Below are 15721 nucleotides of genomic sequence, written 5' to 3'. Positions count from 1 at the left end.
TTATCAAAAGCCCTTCAGGTGATGCAAGCTGCTAGGCAACAAGCAGGAAGCACAAACATTGGCACAGGAAATGACAATATGCCAGAACTCACCAGTCATTTCAGGGGGGAATGCAGCGAAGGGTTCTGAAATCAGAGGGAAAAAAGAAAGATTAGTTAAAGAACTGGCACAAATGAAATATATTCACATAAATAACAACGGTGCAGATGGAATTCTGACACATGTGACTGAGTATGATTAATATCATATGAATAAATTACTCTGCAGTTCCAATTCCTTGACAAAATTAATTCTGAGGTGCTGTAAGCGATGTTAACCATTTCACTAACTCTCCAAAATCCTACTTTACAACTGTCTAAATATATCCTGATATCTCAAGACACCTATTTGAGTGATATCTGTCATGTAGGAACTTTTCCTGCGTGAAATTCTTAACGGCTCCCTTGACTACATATGTAAAATTATTAACACAACTCCCTAGAAACCCTTCAACTCATCATAAAGACTTTTGTGTAGTAGCGGGTCTGAAATGACAAACGGCAAAAGTAAAGAAGGGAGGAAAATGGGATTGGGCTGTGTGTCACTTTGGCACGCTGCGCTGTGCACACACACACTCAGAATGCCAGTTCAGAATGTTTGGAATGCTGTCGCTTTAAAAAAAGGAACTCTGCAGAGAGACATGGGACAGATTTGGCAGCGATGCAGGGCTGGCGCATGCACATCGAACAGCTTTAATTAATAAGAGCAGTCCCAAAGCTGGGGGCCAGTGGAGGAAGTGTGTACGTGAGCAACTGAATGAAAGTGTGTATGACAGCTCACATCAATTTCAATTCATAACTAATCCTGCTTTTGCTGATCGTAGTTTAAATATAATAAGTCCCACGTTCTCAAAGGGAACTGCTATGTTTTCCTCAATAAATAACCTTCGCAGCATTGTTAGCGGCTGGTCGTGTAGCGAGGAGCTTTGTACGACATTAATGTCTGTTTGTGGAAAGCTACGTCGTCGAGAGCCGGCCTGTCTGGTTATTCCCTGGCATGGCTCTGGAAAGCTCTGTTTACAAATAAGAAAGAAGAAGGAAAAGAAACTAATGAAACATAGATTGGGATCAGAGCCCACAGGGTGAGTATGGCCTAGTTTTCATCTTTTTGTGCGAGCTGAGTACTTGAAAAACACTTTCTGTGTGATTATTTTTTTCTTGGGCTTGAAGGGCAAGGGTAGGGTGGGCATGGAAAGCCATGTTTATGACATGTAGGGTAAAAAAAAAAAAAATTATTACATATATATATATATATATTTTTTTTTTTTTTGTTTTGTTTTTGTTTTTTTACAGGTAAAAAATATATATATATATATATTTGTGAATTTTTGTCTTTAAAATAAAAATTTTATATTTTTCATTCAATTTTAGTTTTAGTAGCTTAATGTAAAGGTCGTTTTTACTGCTTGGCAGGTGTTGATTTTGGTCCCTGGTGACAAATATGGTGGATGACAGATGAAAGAGAGAATGACAGTGAGGCAAAGAAAGACCCAGATGTTAATACTTACGTGTACACTGCTCAAGCTCGATGCTGGAGCTCATATGGATGTTGTCGACCCAGATGTGCCCTCGACTGCCACGCTCAAAGAAGCCCTCGATGACAACCTTACAAATGAAAGAGAAAAGAATGAGAATTAGAGTCTGCATTCAGAACAGCACTGTATTACTGCTGTCAGTTTGTCCTATATTTCTATCAATACCTGTCTTACCTGATATTCTTTAGGGGACTGAGGAAGGATGGTGCGGCCTTCTCTCCACATGGGCCCCTGGTCTCCTTTCAGCGCCCAGAGCAGGGTCTCCTCCTGGTCATCATCCCGGAGCAACACACGAAGGCTGTCCTGACCTTCACCCTGCAGCTGGTAGTAGAAGAGCAGACAGACGGGACGGCGCTCGGGTCCCACCGACGGGCTCATTAACCTCGCACGCTGCGGCTCAGACTTAGGACTCGCCTCCACATACAGGAAATTTCCAGAATCTTTAGAGAGAATGAGACAAGTGATGATGTTAAACATCCTTTGTTGGTCCTGGAACAACATTGCTGTTCATTACACGTTCTTGATTCTCCAACCCTATCCAGGATGTAGATCCAGGAACATGTCCTACTAAGTGAATGTCTGTAAGCTATTTCTAATTCTCCCTTTTTCTGTTTCTTTCTTACTGTTACACTGCATTGAACATTCTGGTATGTTTTTATGTTTGCAAAATGATAAATAATTAATCTGTTTTTGTTTTTTTTTGTGGAAGCAGAAAATCAGCTCTGACATAAAAGCACATCCCCTCTGTGTTCAGAGGAAAGAGTCTTTACAACACAATTTCTGTCATATCCCAGTGTGGACATCTCAGCAAAGCAGAAGAAAAATGAATAGGAGAAGAGAAGAAGAGCGGAAAATGATGATCAGAGAGGAGGCTGGGAAACACTTTGTGAGTGATCGGACTGGACAGCATGGCACCAAAAATTATCATCATTACCCACGCTGCCTCAGCTATAATACGGAAGCTCCCACCTTCAACTGATGCACAGAGAAATGGCATAGTCATTTCTTTCTGTTCGCCCTACTTTGACACATTTCTCATCCCAAACTTATTTAAAACACAGCACCGAAATCAGAGATCAGATCAGGCTGTCGCTGGTCCTCCTGTATGAGATGCCTAAATAGATTATGCATTTAATTAATGCAAAAGAGCGTCCTCTGTTTGATCTTGGGTATACATATAAAAAAAATTAATTACCGTTTTAGAGGGAAAGTTCACCAAAGCTCTGAGACTGTTTAGCTTAGGATGATGTGTCTGTGAAGTAACCAGAGGGCAGGGAAATGTACTTCTGGGATTATGGGTTTAAAGTGGAAACTTCTACACCTAGAGTTAATTAGGCTGACTGCGTATTAACCCTTTCTGGACCTCTGCTTTTCCGTTTCATGGTTAAAATACTGGGGTATGAACACTCTGGAGTGCTGTTCCTGGAGCCATAGGATCCACACAGCTTACTGTGATGTTTTATTGGAGTGGGCTGTGCTATAAAGTGAATGAATTGAGCAGCTTTTGTCCAGGGATGCTGGCAAGTGAAGCCAGAAACGTATTCCACAAGTATGCAAAAAAAAAGTTTCCGGCTCCAATTTTTCACTTACAGTACACATATGTATATCATTTTTTTATTACAATTACAGACACAAATATGTATAAGGTAACACTTTATTGTAAGTTTACACCTAACAGTTGCTTATTAGCATGCATATTACTAAAATATTAGCCATTTATTAGTGCTAATTAAGCAGCAATGTTAGCAATGCATTGTGTACTTGTGTTATGAATTGGATTCAGAGCCCAACCAGATGTGAAGTTTAGCTTGAGTACTTAGAAGTTTTTTTTTTGCATTAGGGGATCTACAGTTTGTTTGGAGAAGGTGAGGAATGTGCAGTGACACCCCTGGTGTAAAAGAGTGAAGAAACAAGGTCTCGAGCTTGGGGGTGCTCTTAGTTTGGGAATGGTTTAAACAGAAGAGGATTCTTTCCTTTTGACTCCTGGATCCCTCTTTAAACCCCGACATGTGGAAAACAGCAAAGATTGTTTTAACAGCCTCACAAGGCAGAGTGCTCCAAGAAAGCACGGGGGACACGGCAAACTGTACATTTGTGTGTGTGCGCTTAGAATTAGCAAAGCACTCCCAATTTTTTTTTTTTTTCAAAAAGGTTGATAAAGGTCAGGTAAGCACAGGGATATGAAGAGAGGAAGAAACTCCCAGAGGAGGAACGAGGATGGACTGAGAGAGTGACAGATACTATTCCCAGATTTCAACTATCACATTAATTACACACCAGTAATGAGATGGATGGATGGAATATGAGAGGTGAGCACTTCTGTGTGTGTACATGTCCTAGTAAAGAGGACAAGGGCAAAGCAAGGTCTAAAATGTATTTTATGCTCTGCGATCACCATACAGCACTAAACTTTTTCTCTTTCAGACCTTCTACCGCTGTTCCTGTTTATTTTCTCAATTCTTATTAAATAATCACACTTGTCTTCTCAAAGTTCTCGATATTCCTAATGCTATCCCAGAGTTCCCGATGTTTGTGTTTGAAGAGATTATAGTGTATACATTTGTTAGTTTGTATTAGGCAGTGCAATATCTTTTATTAAGTTGTACTTACTGTCAGATCCCATTGTCAGGTCCAGACTAGGACTAGAGGAACTGTACAGAGACCACTTCAGCTCGGACGCGGGGTCATGGGTCCATCCACACATACTCTGCTCAAAGTCACACAGACCACCCAGAGATGAGAGAGTGGTGGGAGCTGGGAAGAGAGAGAAAGAGAGAGCAAACCAGATTATACTCATTTTCCACAACCTCAGACCCTGCTCTCCCATAACACACACTTACTGTACGTGCCTTGCGAAATCTATAGACATATTTGTCTAATAGCAAAGCCTGCTATACTTGTAAAAGTATTTTGTGCTTCTATATTTTAGATATTATATATGAACAGATTTGTTTCAATTTACTCTCTTACCATATCTACACAGCTTTTTGTCTCACTGCATGTGTCAGATTGCATTTTGACAGTACGTGATTAGATTCCTTATTCACTGTATGTGACAGATTCCAGTTTCAGTGTGCGTGAAAGTTTACAATCTCGCTGTATCCGAAAGACTGTCGTTTCAGTAAATATGCACAGATTCTTGCCTCACTGTGTATGCACCGACTGGCTCTGCTGCTGTCGGTGCTGTGTTAACATGCAGAAACCGACAGACTTCAGCACAGCCTCATCTACATGGAGCGCTGTGCCTCGGCATTTAGCGGGCCTCCGGCAGCCATCCATCCAAAAGGCATGCTGCTATGCTAGTTAGCATAATGTTAGCGTTCATGCTGCGAGCCTCTACTCATCAACACATAAGTGTGTACAAATGGAGGGGCGGCAATCTGTTATTAGAGCTCTGGGAAAAGTAAGGTTGCAATTACACTGCGGACTACTGTAAATAAAAGTGCATGTGTTATATACTGAAATGCTTGCTTATCTAAACACATAGAAAGACATGCTCTACTTGATATTCTCATTTCATGTCAGTAAGGTTTTGAGTCTTGGTAATACACATACATAAGACTGAATTTATTGATTTCCAGTCTGTAATGAGATCTGATCTCATTCGCTGCAGTAATATATTTTGGTAAGGTGCTCTGTTTGATTACCTGGTGTCCTGTGGGCAGTACTTGTCTCATCGTGAGGAGGGAGGGTAGGAGTTGCAGTGTCAGGAATGGTGGTAGATTCTAAACGAAAGTAAAAAACAGCACATATTAAAAAATAAATCAGAAAAGTAGACTTGTGAGGCCCTCTAAAAAAGAAATCACCGTACCAGTTCTGAATTATATGCAAGTTTATATTCCTAACATGTACAGATTTTTAATGACACATGACAAATAATCGCACAGGCATGCATGCACACCAGCATCTGTCCTCCAAAAAGTGGCCACACGTGAAACAGATTGAGACCATTAAAACTGTGCAACGCACCACATGCACACATAGTGCGTTTGCAATAAGAGAAATATTACCAAACCACAAGTAGAAAATATTCTGCGCATCTGAGAACTATTTACTGTGAAATGCTCTAATTGAGAGAGAGTAAGTGTATTCTGTTGAATAAACGGTTCATCAGCACCACCATTACACCTCGGACCACTGCAGTTACTGTACCAGTTACCCACAATGCCTTTAAATGTGAAACCACTGTTACCACAGCTATTTTCCATGAGTCACAGGACTTTTAAGGAGGTTCCCTCTACTGACACTGTCTATCGCTGAATTTCAGCAATAAAGTTCACTCCTTTACCCTTATTTCTTTTCTTTCCCTCCACATCTCTCGTGTATGATTTAATGGTGTGTTTTGGCCAAAACAACACAAGCCAGACGGCAACAAAAACTTCAGTGTTGGCGACTGCAACAGTGCTCTTGTGATAATTTGTTATGACAGAAAATGTTAAATCAGCCGTTGCATCTCTCTTCATTCCCCGCGGGGGATCGAGCGAATGAAGATTTAGAGACAACGAGGCGTAAATGAGTAATGATTGTCAGCTCTTAAAGTCATTAATGTCATTACTCTTAACAATTCCCTGCTTAATTGGCAAATACGTGAGTGGCGTAACACTAATCATGTAGACACTTTAGCACAACATGAAAAGGAGAGGCCTACTGTAATATTAATATGTTATTAATTTCTATAAGCGGGTGCGTACATGAAAGGGATGCACCAGCTGGCTGCTTCTGACATTAAACTCTATTAATTTTCTGCCCTTTACAAATGCAATTAACCTCCCAGCAAGTCCTGGATATCTGGGAACCGAGAGCTCTTTCTCGCTTACCTAACACACCTTTCATTCTTTAGTCTCTCATGCACACACCTGGGAGACACTGCTGTCCCGACTAATGTACACCACTGCTTAAATGTTTGGGATTGGTAAGACATATTGTGACCTTTTTTACAAATGCAATATAAGTATCTGATGTCCCCAGAATGTGTATGAAGATTCAACTCAAAATGCCCCACAGATCATTTATTATACAATTTTGAAAATGCCTATTTTCAGTGTAAGCAGAAACACTCAGATTTTGGTTAACTGTCTTTTTAAATGCAAATGAGCTGCTGCTCCACGCCCCCTTTTTCAGAATAGAGCTGCGCCATTACAACTCATACCTGCTAAAAACATCCGTTTTCACGTTAAATTCAAGTGTTTTAAACCATATTAGATACATTTTTCGGAGCGGCATGGCATTTGAACTGGCTTGCAAAATAAAAATGCAGAAACTTACAGATTAAGAGGTGGTATTATTATAATGAGATCCCTTTGCAAGTTACTGCGTTAATCTTTTTCACATTTCCTTGATTGATAGATCCGCCAGAGAGTTCACCGAGAGTAAACGTACGAAAACGAAAAAATAACTGTTTTCTATTTGAATTTATTTTAAAACATAACTAATTTCTGTGATTGAAAAGCTGAATTTTCAGAATCTTCAGTGTCACATGATCCTTCAGAAATCATTGTAATATGCTGATTTCCTACTCAAGATACAGTTCTTATTATTAATTTAGAAAGCAGTTGTGCTACCTAATGTTTTTGCAGAATTTGAAAGAGAAATCCTTGTAGCATTATGTCCTTACTGTCACTTTTGATCATTTTAATGCATTCCTACTAAATAGAGGTATACATTTCTTTCATATGAATGACCTTTTGAACAGTAGCGAATGTTTAACTTTTTAACAGCATGAGCCAAGTATCATAGCATCAGTGCTATTGCAGGTGTTTTCATTCACTTGTCAGTTAGGATAATCTTTAACAATTTTAAATATTTATGAATATTTTAAGACGGACGCTTGATATTTCTCATCAAATGACACTCATTTCTATTCACTCAGTGTGAAATATGCTGCTGATTTCTCTTGATACCTGAAGCTCAAGCTATGGATCAGAGCAAGGCATGGCAATAGATTTCCAATAGGCTCCAAAGCCCTATTGACGGAGCCAATTGATCTGGATCCCAGAATTCTCTGGGCGTCGCCTGAGATTTCCTCCACAGCCTGATAACACATTAAGGCCATGAAATGTTTCCAAGTCTAAAAGACAGACCAGATATTTACAAGCAAGGGCTAGTTTTGGGGTTACTCCTCCTGACCCTGAAGGATTACCTTGTTTTTAACCTCTAGATTCAGGGCACAGAGCAGAGTCAGCTCTGGTTCCTCTCTCACGGGCCCCGCTGAGCCTCGGCAATCTCTGACTCAGCGTTTTCATAGAGAGAGATGGAAAAAATGTTCAATTATGTAGAAAGCCTTGGAGTAAATCTATGCCCCTGGCAGGCGGATGGGCCGTACTTCAGCGCCTGACTGAGATCTTGAGCAGACACTGCATTACAAGAGAAAACAAAGACTGATGTGCGTTTGGGAGATTGTGTGGAGTAACAAACATAGAACAGGAGTCAGATCGAATCAGCAACGGTGAAAGTGATCATCAAAAGCTGATGTGAGTGTATTTTAAACAATGTGTCCAAGTCTCAACCACATTAAACGAAATGGTAAACACCAGCGTACTTAAACACTGACGCTCATTCACATTCAACCTAATTAAACATTTCCAACTTGAAAGACAAGGCTTTTGGCCTCCAGAATTTAATAACAAAGCCGTTTTCCAGCAGCACTGAACTAATTAAAGCTTTTGTCTCTGTGTCTTTTGAACACAGAAAGTAACAGAAGGTTTATCGTGTTATCTCTGAGCTAGTAAATTCCCCAAATACAAACGCGCAGACACACATTGAATTCAGGCAGGCCTGTTTGCTTGGCCTCTGATAAGGACTTTCCTCACGAGCTCAGTTAAACCAACAAATCATCTCCAGGTGATGGATATCAAATATTCTTCACATGCCTAGAAATATTCAGTGTTTATATTCACATCAGATGTCTTCACAGAACACTGCTTCAAAACAACAGTGGCGATTTATGAAACCGGTCTTTGACAGCCTCAACGGAGAGTAAATACAAACCTAAAAAAAAAATACAGTAACAAAATGAAGAAGGATCATCTTCAGTTATACTCTGCACTGCTAACCCTGGCTAAAATGCTATCGTTTAGCACCAGACATCCAATCATAAACCTTAAAGCTTGTCTAAAAGCAGATGTGTTGCATATGTTAAACATATGTTAAACACCGACGGCAGACCATTAACTGCAGTGATTAAGCTACAGTAGATTTTAGAAAAAGAGTTCAGCTGAAATTACATTTATGAGTTGGTGCTTCATATGAATTTGAATGTTTTGATTCATTTGGAAAAAAGTTTAATGGTCCAGAACCTAAACGTAACCATCAATTTGGTGTAAGCAGACCAAACGTACGAAGCAGTACGAAAACAAATAAACTGTTTTGAATTCATAATAATTCACCACCATTTCACCAAAATGTAATATAACTTGAGAGTGAGTTTGAAAATTATGTCCGAACCTGTATTGACTTACAGAACAAAAAAAAAAATTCTCTACAGTGAAAGTCAAACGGGTCAAGTGTTTGTTTTGGACTCCACTGAATAGTTGATCACACTTTTCAAAATATATTCATAATAAAGTCACACGGGTTTCGACAGAATTATATTTTTTGGGTGAACTAAAAGTATAAATGAGATTTCCAGTAGCTGAGCCGTACAGCACACTGGAAAGACCATATAGTGTGCACACATTATATAAGGAAGAGCGGGGAAGACGTGCCGTATGGAAAAAGAGGAGGAGAGGAGTGGAGATCAACTTAAATATTTACACTGGGAGGATATGAAGAATGACATGTGGGCTTTGTGGGTAAATGCCTGTGTGCAAACATGGGTTGTGTAGGGGGAATACACTAAATAGAAACATGTGGTTGATAACTTCAAAGAGCCAATTCAGCTGGATGAGAGAAGCTGCTGTCCTTCAGCTCACATGTATGCATCCCGAGATAGCAGTGAAAGATGGTGAAGGAGAGCCTCGGTTTAGGCGAGAGAATTAGCCTGAGCCAGAAAGCAGAGAGAAGTGATTACACTCGCCTCGTCAAAGATCAGAAGAAATGGAAACAATTTTCCATAACATCACCAGCTGCCCAGGAAAGGAACGTTGTGTCCTAAACCACACCCACTGTTCCCTTGATGGACAGCCACAGGCCCCGCCCACACATCTGAGCGTGATCAGTAAGCAGCTCTGTTTCTCTCTCTTTCAGGTGTGTGGCATTCTTTCTTAGCCCTGGATGTTGTGTTTATGTGACTACCATGTGTGGGTAATAGGTTAGAGCAGAACCGAGACTCAAAACTCAAGTGCTTTTAAGGCAAGTCAGCTCACTCATTGACCATCTTGGCCCTTGCCAGCTATTTTATGTCTAAGTAATGGGCATAAAATACAGCTCCTATATACTTGAATAGTAAAAGTCTGTCAGGATTTCCAAACCATATTTTAAACCTTCAATAAAATGTGCAACAATGGCATCATAAATTTTGATTTATTAGCTCAATTCATACTGAAACAGCTATTTTCAGGCCGGTCCAAGTAAAAAATAAAAACTGAAAGGCAGCACTTCCATTTTTATAGGTAGTGTAATGAGCGCTGTGATTTCTTTCATTATTTTTGTATAAGTGTGGTCCGCCTTCTCCTTATAGGAACTTTTATAACGGACTTTAACATTCCTTCAACTAATTAAACTGCGGTAACCCTGTGCTCCTGAATCTCAGAGCGTCCACTCAGCCTGAGCAGAGAGAGAAGTACAGGTGAGCCTGGTCTCAAGGGTTGCAAACTATAATAAAGGTGTATTTCTGCAGCTCCTGCAATTTGGAGGCACATTGCACCCAGCAGAGGTCACTATCCTCACTCCTTCTACCCCTCTCTCGCTTTCTGTTCTCCTAGAGACAGGAACCTCTAGCTTGACGTGAGTCCAGTAATGAATAATTGACAAGGGTGCCTGATTGAAATATCTAAAATCCCTCAGTGTGTCTTTCACGGTCTTGCTCTCACAAGGTCTGTCTGCCACGCCTCTCTTTATTTATTCATCTATTCATTATTTCTCTCCTCGTGTCCCTCACTCCAAATTTCCTTTCTACGGGAGAGTGATGGGATTTGGGGACAGAATCAAAGCTTAGCCACAGCTCAGAATGTCTCCAGGAATACTTGACCTTAGTTTTACAGTATGTAGGAGCAGTATGGTCAATTTAATGATATAGCATTTCAGTTTGACAAATGTAATGCCAGTTAAATGGACGTTACCATTAAATAAACAATGTCAGTGTGAGCAGAACCACGACATGACTGTGCATTATCCTGCTTATTACATGGCTGCTTACCAAATGAATGGACATTAAATATTGATTTGAGTCTAAATTATTTTTTGCATGTAGGAAGAAAGAGACTGCGGTATGACATGAGAAAAATTGTTTGCTTGGGGACAATGGTCAATTTAACACTTATACGGTAATTATACCACTCATAATCAAGTATTCCATAGCTGATAACTTGTATTAACCTCTCTTTACATGAAATTAAATGTGTGTTTGTGTGTGTTCTTGCAGTATACAACTTTGTACGCAGTGGCAGATGTGTGTGATTGGCGTAAACATCTCTGTGCAGTGGAGTGAGACTGATGCAGCCCTGTGAATATTTAACGTCTCTCTCTCTATCTCTACGATTCCCCAAGGCCTCTAAAAATCAGAACAACAGCAGCCCTGGCCCCTGCGTCACTTCCCCTCGCACCACAGCTGCAAGCAACCACGATTTACCAAAGTACAGTGTGCTTTATAGAGCCGCATTAGGACGATCTTCACCGTAGGTCTGTATGTTTTTTGTTGTCAAACGTCTCCTTTGAGGACCGGTACAGTTAGTGATCACTGTGTATGTGCATAACAGATGGTGGGAAATGAAACAGCCGTAATGTTATGCATACGTGTAGAAACAAAGAAAGTACGAAAGACAAATACACAGGGTTTACGGTCACATGTAAGTATGTATAACACTGCTGTAGCTGGGGGCGTTGTGTTTATTTTTTATTAAAACTGATCATTCTGACTGACTGTAAAATCTGCCTTGATGAGGGATGTTGCTTTCAACAGCCAGTGAAAACACACACCTGTGGTTGCACATCATTTGCATCATATATCGCTATACATTGCCTATATTGCTACTTGCTTCATGAATTGTTAATCAATTATTATTAATCCATTTTTTCATGCCCAAAGCTATTGCACAAAAAAGCAATTGAAAACAAAACAAAACACAAAGAAAAGCAAAGCAAAAAACAAAACAAAACACTCACTCTTGCACAACAACGATTCACAAAAATAAAAGCAAAAAACAAAACAATACTTAAAACGCCAAACAACCACAATTTACAAAGATAAAAACCAAACAAAACAAACTCCATCACTCACCCTCAAACCACAGCTGCAAACAACCACAATTTACAAAAGTAAACACAAAACATAAAACGAAAAAAAAAAAAAAAGTCAATACAAATCAAAAAACATCAAACAAAACTCTCAAACCCTGCTTCGCACCACAGCTGCAACCAACCACAATTTACAAAAGTATGGTTTGCTTCAGAGAGCCGAATTACGACAGTCTCACTCAAACCGTTGACCTGTATGTTTTTTGTTGTCAAACGTCTCCTTTGAGGACCGGTACTGTTAGCCATCACTGTGGATGTGCAAAACAGATGGTACGGACGGAAACAAAGAAAGTATGAAAGAAAAAATACACAGAATTCAAAGTCACATGCAAGTATGTATAACACACAAGTGTGTTTGTGTGTCTCGGGATCTGTATGTGATTAGATTTACTGTGGAGATTAGGAACTGGGTCTGTAGTTTCAACAGTGAGTGGGGTAGATTGAGCCCCCTGTGTCTCGAACATCTGGTGCGCAGTTGTGCGCTGCGGAGCCTCACCGCACTGTCATCGCATTCCCTCACGCAAACATAACCGTGTGTACACAAACACAATCGACCGTCAGTCCATTTTTCGCCACTCATTAACTCACTGGCTTTGATCCCTCCTATATTTCTTTCATCCGCTTTGATTATCCTCTCTTTCTCTCTCTTGATCTTGCGCTCTCATTCATTTACGGCCCACAGGCTCCGTAAACCTGTGCCAGTATCGCACCAAGCACCGCCGATGACACATGAAGCTTTCATCCCGGATCTCTTCTTCTGCCTGCAAAGTGCCACCGACTAACCCTGAGCCAGCACCCGGCTCTCTGTCTGACTTTTCATCATGCCTTCCTCCTCCTGCAGTCCTGCCATGCTAATAAACCTGGGCACTGAGCCCTGAGGCTTCCCCTGGCCTCCACCCACAACGTCCTTTCTAACAGCTCCTCTAATGCTCCTTCGCCTCCGGCGCTCTTGCAGACACAGAGCCATGAAGACAGCCCGTCGATTACTGCCCCTCGGCCTGCCGCTTTATAAAGACCAGGCCAGGTCCACGGGGAGCAGCCGTGTGTCTTTTTGGCTGATCGTCATGCCGTGACAGGTAAAAGATTCAAGAGGAGGAGATATGAAGGACATCGGGGACAGAGAGCAAAGATGGAAGTGACGGAGAGGCTGTAGAAATGCTCCATTTCTCTCTACTGCTGCAGCTGGGGGTATCGTGTTTATTTTTAATTAAAACAGATAATTCTGACTGTAAATTCTGGATGATATGAGCCTCATTGAACTTGCTGCCAGTAGCCAATGAATACACACATCTGTGACCGCATATGATTTGCATTATATATTAATACGAAGTTGCTAGTGGCAATGTAAACAGCCTACAGCTAGGCTAATGAACTTTTATTACTCAGCAGATTAATTGTTTATCGCGATGATTATAAATCCGCTTTGTGTCAGGCCCAAAGTCACAGAGCAAAAAAAAAAAAAAACTAATGAAAAAATTAAACACAAAAATTACACCGATCTTACCTGGCAAGTCACAACCCAGTATCTCCAATCTCATTCCGATGCCGGCGGGAGACCACCTCTCTGGATACACTCGGATAAACTGGGCCACAATCTCGTCAAAGCGACGGATCTCTGGGGTGTCGTAGTGCGTGTTACCCTCAAAAATCTGGAGGAGCAGAATCACAAAAGCACTTTAGCCCAGCTGTGTGATTGAGAGAAGAAAGCTACTGCATATTCTCTGTATTTCTGAGTCTCTGATGCAGCTCTGCAGCTCAGGTTTTAATTAACACAACTGTGGATGATTTCACTGGAATGTTATCAAAGCTTGCAGCGTAATTGAATTCTGCTCTCAGAGTGGGAGATTGGGAATCTAGAAGAGAAATGCTGAGTCGCTGAGATGAGCAGGAAAGAATGAAATGAGTCTGCTAATAATCTGATTCTGGTGAGCTGTTCATTACCGTAGCCCTTTTAACGACCCACGATATTTAAATTTGCACGATTAACTAATTAACCTAATTCAACTCCAGTTTTATTCTTCCGTTCAGTACTTCTCTGCTGGAAAAGCATTAAATATTATGCTTAAGGTGGTTAAGCTGGGTTTTTACTCATTCAAGGTGGTCTAATTGGCCGAAATGGTTTTTGATCAAGATCAAGACCAGGCCAAAACCAGGATTACCTACATAATCAATTAGATCAACCTGAAACAGACAGGACCATCTAGAACATTGCTCTCAAACTCTATTCCTGGAGGGCTGTAGCTCTGACCAGCTCTCCAACCCTGATCAAACACACCTGATCCAGCTAATCAAGCTCTTCAGTATTACTAAAAACATCCAAGCAGGTGTGATTTGGAGCTGGTTGGAGCTAAACTCTGCAGAGCTGTTGCCCTCCAGGAATTGAGTTTGAGACCACTGATCTAGAATCTAAGTACAGCTAATTAGTGCATTAACTGTTTAACTCATTAAGAGACCTTAGTTTGGAAGCAGTCTAAAATACAATATTATATTTTTTGTTTTGTTTATTAAAAATTATTTTTGTATTTTATTTATGCGTTTTCTTAGCAGCATCGTTCTCACCTTTGGGAGATTGGTCTTGGAGTCAATGATGTAGCTCCAATCTTTTCCATTCAAACTATGGGAAAGTTTATACTTCCGCACGAAGGCCCGGTTCTCTGCACTGGTACTGCCATCCACTCCACGTGCCCCTTGTGTGATGATGCCCCGAACAGTTTTGGGGACTCCTAAGTCCACCTGCAGCCATTCTTCACCAGCCACGGGCTGCGTGGGACTGGGGAACCATCCTGAGCGGCTGGCCACCAGCCGGGCTGCACCTGTGGCCCCGTGGATGTCCCTCATGGAGGAGGCTGAGATTTGGGAGTCTGGCAGGAGGCCGGAGAGCATTCCCTGCATCTCGGAGCATGGAGCGTCTGAGAGGAGCATGGACAAGCAGATGAGTTATGGTGAAGCAAAAAGGAATTGACATTTTAAGGCTGGAGAGATCAATGTTTCATGTTGTTATGTCATGAGAGAGGCCTTAGGAGTAAATAATAAATAAACAGAGCGTGTGTGGGTGTGTTTTTTATGTGTACATCCCCCTCGGAGTGGGTGTTTGTGTGTAGGATTTATTACAGGAAGAATTTCTTGTTCCAGTTTTTCTAGGTTCACCTCTACAGAGTTAAAAGCAAACCCACTCAGCCCAAAACAGCCATTCTCTGGCTCAACAGACACAAATACAAAAGGTACCAGAAATAAATGATTGATTTTGGCCTATGGCTTAAACACGAAACAAAAGAACAGGAAAACAGGCTGGGGCATCTGGTTCAAGCCCATCCTAACAATCTCAGCTGAATTACACCCAGAGGTACACCCACACTCCGACAGAAAGAGCAGTAAAACACAGAACGAGGCTAACGGCGCAAACGTGATCGATGGCTTCACGGGCATCTTTATGGGCTTGGCTCTGCCGGATATCCCGCGGGCCGAGCATCACTCTTTCACTGGAAAGACAGGAAGGGCAGCGACACGCCTCACTGAAAGCAGCTTGTTCTGGGCTGGATGCCCGAGGGACAACGGCCCCCGCGGGACTGCAGCAGGTCTAATACTGAGGCCAGTGGCGTGTCCGCGCTTCGTTTGTGTCAGTGTTGAAAAAGACCCCGTCTCTAAAAGCGCATTTGTCCTGCTCAGTGTCGGCAAAAATAGGAGCGAATCACTGTTTAATAGCGTAATGATGGAGTGTGATGTCTCTGATAACATCAGTGCAAAAGCAGCTCACCT

At 41.3% G+C, this 15721-nt stretch overlaps 1 protein-coding gene across 2 annotated transcripts in view; it reads right to left on the bottom strand.

Moving 5' to 3' along the window:
- nrp2b (neuropilin 2b) overlaps positions 1-15721 on the bottom strand; it is a 65121-nt gene that overhangs the window by 8093 nt on the left and 41307 nt on the right. For both annotated transcript variants that reach the window (XM_043248785.1, XM_043248784.1), the window contains exons 9-15: positions 14525-14874; positions 13470-13614; positions 5221-5298; positions 4184-4327; positions 1748-2013; positions 1547-1643; positions 93-125 (exon numbers count right to left, since the gene is read on the bottom strand). In XM_043248785.1, the coding sequence (XP_043104720.1) occupies positions 93-125; positions 1547-1643; positions 1748-2013; positions 4184-4327; positions 5221-5298; positions 13470-13614; positions 14525-14874 (1113 nt within the window). The remainder of the gene's footprint in view (positions 1-92; positions 126-1546; positions 1644-1747; positions 2014-4183; positions 4328-5220; positions 5299-13469; positions 13615-14524; positions 14875-15721) is intronic.

Source organism: Puntigrus tetrazona, chromosome 9 (genome assembly GCF_018831695.1).
Source record: "Puntigrus tetrazona isolate hp1 chromosome 9, ASM1883169v1, whole genome shotgun sequence".
Taxonomy (NCBI): domain Eukaryota; kingdom Metazoa; phylum Chordata; class Actinopteri; order Cypriniformes; family Cyprinidae; genus Puntigrus; species Puntigrus tetrazona.
Note: the sequence above shows the minus strand (reverse complement) of the source record. Positions and strands in the feature narration are given on the sequence as shown.